An 8,298-nucleotide genomic window follows, 5' to 3' on the forward strand; every position below is an offset into this window, starting at 1 on the left:
CATCCTTTATAACAGGTAAAGGTTATTGAAGTATACATTTGTTACTTCTACCAATTGTCAAAGTGTGAAAGATTAGATTTTTGCAGTTTGGTATATTTTGACAGTTGCTAGGCAATGTACAATAAGATTTCAGTGGTGTCCGGAGGAAGACACATTTAAATTTGGCACAGATGTGGCTACAGGAATTTAGATATTATATTTATTCATAATAACCAAAGATACAGAATCATATTAAACTGGTCTGCAACAGAAACTGGTCTGCAAACTTACTGTACAAGTGAGCAATCGGAGATGAATGCACCTTTTTTTCTGTGATGCCTGCTCAACATTGGTTCAGTGGTTCATATTATCCTAACTTTTATTTATTTATCTTTTACTGTCTAGCAACATGAGCCTCGGCGCTTCATATTAAATGAAGAAGATTGAGAATGATATTGTGCATCCATCACTTTTCTGTTCAGCTTGTACGGATTTGGATTGTAGGTGAGTAGGGGCCTCACGGCGGTGAATCTCAGGGAAGGTATTCCAAAAGAAACAACAAAAAAGGGGGGAATAACAAGTAGGCCAATTATTTGCTTGTGTCAGTTGTCAGTCTAAACTGTCAGTTGTTTGTCGTCTTGTAAATCATTTTCGATCAGAGTGCAAGTACTGATACTCCACGGTCTCTGTCACAGCAGTCAAAAATGTAATTTTGTTTTTGTAAGTGAGGAGTGGTGTTTTATGATATTGAACACAACAGAATTGCTGAGTCCTGCCTCATATGTCAACTCCTGCGGACAAAGGACCGAGGCTGAGTACACATACTTGCACAAGCACACAAGCTCCACATAGGCAACATAAATGGAGTGTGTGGGTGTTGACTCAGCTGCAAGTGAGTGTGTGGGGGGAGATAGATGGTGGAGACTGATGAGCAAGGGAATAGGGAGAATAGTGAAGCATTTGATGAACGAGTGCAAACCGGCAACAGTGAAATTAATTCCACCTCCAGACATGATTGAAAGTTTTCCCCTCTCGGTGACCTCTGCTGTAAACTATTTCATGCCAGCTCAGCTCATCAGATGTACCGACAATTTGTGGCAATCCTTCTTAAAACCTAGATAATAATCTACAGTACATATTTTTACTACATTCCCAAATATGCGAAGTATCATTGTACTTCTGCAAAACAACTACAGGGGGCAACGCAACCCAGTGTATTTACCACGATGGGAACTTGGGAAAAGGAATACAAAATATGCCCAACAGCACTAAATGTAATGTTTCTGCACGAGAATTTAGAATTGCATACAATCAAAGCCAGAAGCTGGAAGATGGAGCAAATGTATTTGTCTTTTAAAGTGGAATAGGTTGCTTCACGTTCTAAAATAAACGTGTAATGTCCCAAAGAGCCACCCAGACTGGTGATCAGGGCACTGTGACCTTGCTGGTGAGGCAAAGGCTGGATATGGTTTGGGAGGGTCATCCATTTTGTTAATGGTCCTGTCAAGTGACACCTGTGCTTGCCTTTCCCTGTCTGGAGTACTAATGAACCGCAAGAGTAGAGGAGTCTGGGAGTCGGGGTCAATAGCCACCGCGGAGACTCTTTGCTCTGTGCTAGCGACAGCATGTCAGCCAAATTGAGTGGAGGCACAGATACATTATCAGCTCCCAAATTCTCTAATAGAAGATAGACTAGCTCGTTCCTGTTGAATTAGTGTCTCTACAACAATTGTGTCAGTATTACCGACATGCGGAAAAAAATAAAACAAAACAAAAAGGCACATTGATTCAGAACGGATGCCTCCATGCTCGAGATCCAGTAAGGGATTCCATTTCCCCAGAGGGAGCATCGGCACTTTGATGAATATTTCTCGAAACGCTACATCCCTTTGTCAGCTATGGCCTTTGTGTTGCAGGTCTATCTGTCAGAGTGTAAAGTGACCGTAGGTCAACACCTCCCTTAAGTCATTATTGAAGTCCCAGTGAACCAGTGGCCAACTCAACCCCTTCATCCCCTCTGCTGAGGAGGCTGTTTTGGGGTCTCACAAACAGGAATCAGCAATGAAAAGCTTGACTCATAGCAACAAAAGTGTCGGTGATGTAGGGATGCAGGGGGAGAGATAACAGGGCTAGTGTGACCCAGGATGCCCTTTGTGTCAATTGATATGAGCGAACAACTGGAATTAAGAATAGACCGAGTTAAGTGCAATGAAGACCGAAAAGTGGCTTATATTGAATAAACATACTGAGGAATGAGTGAAACCAGGTCAAATGAAATCAAGTATCATTTATTTAATAAAATAAGACTTTCCCAAGTTGGTTGAATATTACAGTCATGAACAGATTTAACCTCTGTCACCTTATATTTGTACCATTTGTGACCACAATTTAATGCGCCACGCATATATTTGAAAAAATATCACATCTTTGTTTATTTACAAATAAAAATACATTTCACAAACATGCAGAATTCGAATAAGCATTCAGCTATGAATAAAGAAAACCTTGAGAGTTAAAGACATACTGCAAAATAAAGCATCATAGTCCATCTTTATCATGGTGCAAAGACTTTTATTTTTAGAGCGTGTAATGCTAATTACGGTAATATACTTAAGCCATTCTTGATTTTCAATTGACACTTTATTTTGGAAAGGAAAAAAAAAATCCCCAGACATAAGCAATCGCTTATGGCAAAAATAAATAAATGGGTGGCACTTTTTTTAAAGGATACAAATCACATAGTCAAGAGAGATGGAAACACATCATTTCATCATTTTCAAGGTTTGCTTATTGGTGTCATTAGTAGCATGAAATCTATTGAATCTGTGTGTGTTGCAGACACCACCAGTCGCGGTTGTGAAGCTAACAGGTGGTATTCTGACAGGCTGACCATCTGGAATGACGCCCTGACTTGTTGAAGCTTCCTCTCTGAGCAGTCTATCTTCGGGTTTGCTCCAGAGAGTTCAAGCTAGTTCTCGCAGGCTGTGAATGTCACTGCTATTTGTGATATCATGGGTATCCAAGGGCTGAGGCTGAACCCAGTCTCTGACTGTAGAGAGCATAGGGGGAGTAGTACGCTGATGACGAGGGTATGGATGGCATGGGAAGGCCAGGTGCTCCAGGCAGGTGGGATTTGCCATAGGGGTGGTAGCGGGCTAGGCCCAAAGCAGGGGATCCTCGAAGAGAGAAAGAATGGGGCAGGGAGCCTGCGCTGCTGTGTGGTGGGAGATGAAGATGGCAGGAGGCCGTTGAGGAAATTGAAGACGGGTACGCCGACAACAGTTTACTCTCCACCATCCCAGGTAAAGCTGTGTGGGTACGCAAATGGGCTAGGAGCTCCTCTGAAGTGGCAAATCTTTTGTCGCAGGGACCTCCGACAGACACCCAGTTACAGGCATGGGGTAATGGTTCATTGGGGAGCATGAAACCATAAGTGTAGAGCGGGTGCGAGAGAGACGGAGTGCTGCTGGAAGACAAGGCGCTAGAGTGCAAGGAGTGCAGGTGGTGCGAAGGGTAGACCAGGGGAAAATTGGACTTGAGACTTGAGGGGTCATGGACACAGGTGGAACAGTTACTTCCTCCCAAATGAGGTGCATTGGGGTAAGTCAAACAATAAGGATCCCGACACAAGCCTTGCATCAGGGACGGAGAAGAGGCTCCGGTGAGGGGGCTGGAACTCGGGTGTTTACCTGGAAGTCCTAATCCAAAACTCGACTTGGTAGGATCCAAACCAGGAACAAACTGTGAGGGGTACCCCGCATAGGCCCCCACGATGGAGCCGTGGTAGCCCATTGAAGCGGGAGGCAAAGGAAAAACAGAATGTCCTGGTTTAAAAGGGGACACTGGTGCGATGTGGCCAGAGACCAGGTTACCCTGAGAGGCCTGTGTGTCTGCTTTGCTCTCAGGTCGCGGGCTACTAGCAGAGCTGGCATTACTGGAGTTGGCGCTGGCCCGCATGTGGCTGGAGTTGGCCAACTGAGCCCCGTCCATTACTGACTTAGATGTGTCTGAGTCTTTTTTTTCTCCACTGTTAACGTCCGAATTGGAGTGCTCCAAACTACCGGGTTTGTTTTCCAAGTGTGAGTGCAAAAGTGGTTGTGTGGATGGGGAATGGCTCTGTATATGAGGCTGGCTCTGCGTGTGGAGCTGTGGGGAGCTTGGTGATTTGGAATGGGGTGGAAAAGATGAACAAGAAACACTTCCACCACCCAAACCTCCATTGGCCACCTTAAATGTTTTCTCAGAAGATCCCCTGGACACTTGAACTTCTTTACGACAGTCGCCCGATGACTTGGAATAAGGTTTGAAGCTGGACTTGTCCTCCGAGGACTGGTGCTGCTCTCCAGGCTTGGATGATCGGTTTGTGGACTCTTTGTCTCCCAAACTGCCCGAGGAGAGGGAAGCCAGCTTGGAAGAGGAGGGGGGGTCCGGTTTGCCAATTTGAGAGCATGTCTGAGCCAGCAAAGCTAATGGACTCTTTTTGGCATCCAGCTAAGGAAGGACAATAAACACAATGTTGGATTATATGGAGACTTTTTGTGTCATAAACATTAAAACTGCACTGCACTGTTGTGCTGTATGAACACTGTATCACAACAGAAATTTATAAAAGAAGAGTTAAGGCCAGCTCATTCCTGGATCATTTCTGAAAACATGCATGAAAAAAATAAGTAAAATGAATCATGAATAATGAAAAAACATTAAACATTTTATGTGTTAATTTAAACACAACAACATTTTAAAATTATACATACTGATGAATTTGAATGAGTTCAGTTTATCAAATTCCACAATAATTTGTAAATGCTTCAAATTTATTGTACTGTACTATATACAGTGTTGTCTTGATTTTGGACGAATTGTACAGTCTTCGATTTCGAAACAATTTCGTTTTTGTTTTTGTCTTTTTTTTGTTTTAGCCTCTCACCTCGATGCTGACCGGTGCGGACTGGAGAGGTTGGAGGTACTCCGGGTGGAGCAAGTGGCCGCTGTGCGCCGTCAACATTTTAACAATCCTGATGGGGAGCCTTTTCGCCTGACGTGACGGGTCTAACGGAGACTTGTCTCTACACGCCGACGGGTTATCCACTCCTGTTCGGCGAGGACCAGCACTGGTGACGTTATGATCCCGAGATTGGGTGCGTAAAAACGATCTGGAACCAGTGGTCGGATCTCTCATCAGGGTCCAGACGCGTGAAGGAACGCGGATAACAATTTGTAGGCACCTACCTAAAAATCATGAACCAGATCCGATCATGATGATCAAATTCATCCGAAGAGAATTCGATAATCCAAATGACGCTTGTGCGCAGTGCGGAACCAAGCAGTGTCTACAGAAATATCAAGGACATCCTTTAGCAGGCTCTTCAATGTCTCTAGCGAGGTTGAGTATTCCTCGATCCAGTTCTGCAACGGTGAAACCACCAAGAAGAGACAGTAGCGACAGGAATATTCCCGGGGAGGAAAAAAGTGATAGAAGGCGCCGCGACGTGCGTGCTTGAGTCAGACCGCTCTGGCTGGTTTCTTTCTGACTTCCTCCACATCTCCAAGGGGAGGGCTGCTATTTTCAAGCAGCCAGCCGCTGCCCAATCACAGAGCTTCGGTTGCACAAAAGAGGCGTGTTTTGTTTGATGGCTTCGCCCTGATGCAGAACGCGTGACCTCACCATACTTATACATAATGTATTCTGTGTGTGTTCGCGATGGGAATTCCGGCTCGTTTTAGAGAGCCTGTTCTTTTGGATCGGCTCACCAAAAAGACGCGACTCTTCGGCTCCCAAATGGATCCAGTTTTTGTTCTTGCTTAAATTAATTTACTCCCAAAAATAGTGCCAAATTATACGTAAAACTAATTACTAATGTAAAAAAAATATACTATATATATATATATATATATATATATATATATATATATATATATATATATATATATATATATATATATATATATATATATATATATATATATATATATATATATATATATATATATATATATATTATGTATTTGGCTATATATTCACCCACAGATCCAAATTATGTTTTGAAATAGCACCACAAATCTTCATCTTTGCTATATATACTGTAAGTGTGAACCATGCATGAGACCAATCACGTGCGGTTTCAACCGAAAACGGTGGAAAAAAGACGGCTCCTCAAAACGGCTCCCTATTAAGAACCTGTTCCAATCGCTCACTTAAAAGAGCCGGTTGTAAACGTACGGTTTCATTCACGAACGACACATCTCTACTATGTGTAATTTACACACGGTACCCAAACCGTGACAAAAAATATCTCGTGATACTTCAAGAAGGATCTCATCCTTCAATATAACATGAAGCACTTGAAATTGAACCCACTCACCCTACAAAAATGTCATACGCAGTTTAAAGGACAACCGACACCATTTTTTCTTTCCGAACTGACATCAGAAAAACGTTTTATCGCATCTAAAACACCCAAACATGCCGGCTGATATTTTAGTCAAATGCAAAACACCAATAAAAATGACTTAAAGTGTGCTAAAAGTGCAACTATTTGAGCTGCAAATTGTATATTTTCAGAAAGTACCGCCCCATTACGTCACGGCAAGACGTCTTGCCTTGCTCGAGAATCAAAACAATGGCTTCAGATTCGGAGAAGATGTTTTCTTGTTACTCATCCAGTTATGAGTCATTTGTGTCAAGACAGAAATCCCTCAACGGTTATGAATTTAATGAAAGTACTTCAGATTTATCATTTCTACATAGAGACTGCTATGTTGAGTAGTATGGGGGAACGTTATTGTCATTTAATTATGACTTGAATAAAATCTGACATTCAAGAATGTTTTTTGTGCAACTTTATTCTCATAACTTTTTGACTCTTTTCTTTTAACTGTGGCCCTATCTATAGACTACTTTGCACCACACTTTATATTCAGTCACTTATCAAGCCTTGTATTTTATTAATTCTGACATATCTGGGAGATTATTACAAGATGCCTTCAAATCTTTCATTCACAAAATGGGATACATTCCAGAAAATCCTCGTGATTCAACTTTTTTTGTTGTAGTAAAGAATCTCTCCACACACCCACATGTGTCATTAAGTGGTTTAATGGCTCTAACTTCCTTTTTCATATTTCATAAAATAAAAATAATCAAGAGCGCCCATTCATTTTCCTCAATGAAGAAACAAAGCTTTTATTAGACTTCTATTCTAGCTAAAATAGCTAAAATGTCTAATTCACCCACAGATCCAAATTCTGTTTTGAAATAGCACAACAAATCTTCACCTTTGCTTTGAGCTCTTGACAAGTAAAATTGTTTGACATTATCTCACAAACAGAATCCTTGTGTATGAGTCTCTCAGCTGCCGGTAAACAGTCAATGCTTTTATAATACAGTTGCTATTATAAAAGCATTGACTGTTTATCGGCAGCTGAGAGGCGAGGCAGCGGTACTTGGTTGTCACTCAACATCGTCACTGTTCGACCTGTCATCATTGGACTTAGGCTTCATTCATCGCCCACACGTCGCCACTCAGGCCTCAGCGGCCTGTAGAGGTCCAAGACACTTTGAGCGCAGAACATGCATGCCAGATTTAGTGCGCACATTGTCGGTCGCTGCCTTGTTGAGACAAGCAAATAGGTGACTCTCAAAGTGAGATTTACTTTGAGAGCTTAGTGTGATATTCAAACACACTTTTTACAACGTAAGACTGACAGTTAACGTGTGAGCTTTCCGACTCATTGAGTCACCCCCTTGTGAAGAAGGTGAGCGGCAGCAGTGTGGGTGGGGTTGTACATGACAGAGAAGGGGGTAAGGTATGTGTTTAAAAGTTGACTAAAGAAGTGGGGATTGGGAAAAGGCAGACAAAGGCAGTGAGAGAATGAAACAAGGGGAGGGCTCAAACAACAGGGTGGAACTCCTTTCATGTGGCCCTTCATGCAGGCTGGCAACAGCTGTTTTGGCGTGGTGATGACGGATAGCTGTTTCCTGTTGTGGACGTTTTAAAGGGGACAGTCTTTCGGTTAAAGAGGATTCTCAGCATGTTCGGGTCCTCGGGCCATTTCCATGCTTTTCGAGGGCCGTATCAAAGCAATGCGTTTGGCCGGGACGGAGACCAAACAAAACCCCCAGGATGAGGCTGACGAGGCTCACGAGGAGTGAGGAGGGCCGGACCTGCCATGTCCCTGTGATCCTAAGATTTATTGAGCAGCTGAGGCTTGTAATGGACGCCATTGCTCCGTGGTGGGCCCTAATTCCTCCTGGTGTTGAAAGACTGCTGTTTGCCTGACTCCACAGTGTGTGTGTGTATGTAAGTGTAAAACATAAAT

At 42.8% G+C, this 8,298-nt stretch overlaps 1 protein-coding gene across 2 annotated transcripts; it reads right to left on the minus strand.

The window, feature by feature from the left end:
* Nucleotides 1-2,257: 2,257 nt before the first annotated feature.
* Nucleotides 2,258-5,809, minus strand: znf703 (zinc finger protein 703). Of its 2 annotated transcripts, XM_088994866.1 has the most exons (3): nt 5,209-5,809; nt 4,907-5,132; nt 2,258-4,470 (listed from the first exon to the last, which is right to left on the minus strand). In XM_088994866.1, exons 1-3 carry the CDS (start codon nt 5,217-5,219, stop codon nt 2,989-2,991), a joined length of 1,719 nt encoding a protein of 572 aa, XP_088850992.1. In that variant the 5' UTR covers nt 5,220-5,809; the 3' UTR covers nt 2,258-2,988. The 2 variants fall into 2 exon arrangements, with proteins under 2 accessions (XP_088850992.1, XP_088850991.1); XM_088994865.1 differs by having other exon boundaries at nt 4,907-5,809.
* Between the last annotated feature and the right edge of the window lie 2,489 nt (nt 5,810-8,298).

Source organism: Hippocampus bargibanti, linkage group LG04 (genome assembly GCF_051943395.1).
Source record: "Hippocampus bargibanti isolate YZ-2025 linkage group LG04, ASM5194339v1, whole genome shotgun sequence".
Classification (NCBI taxonomy): domain Eukaryota; kingdom Metazoa; phylum Chordata; class Actinopteri; order Syngnathiformes; family Syngnathidae; genus Hippocampus; species Hippocampus bargibanti.

What these genes read in the sequence shown, in the direction of transcription:
- znf703 (XM_088994865.1), bottom strand. Translation starts at nt 5,158, where the DNA reads ATGAGAGATCCGACCACTGGTTCCAGATCGTTTTTACGCACCCAATCT. An exon ending in CCGCACCGGTCAGCATCGAG is followed by an intron (nt 4,471 to 4,906) that starts GTGAGAGGCTAA and finishes GTCCTTCCTTAG; the next exon opens with CTGGATGCCAAAAAGAGTCC.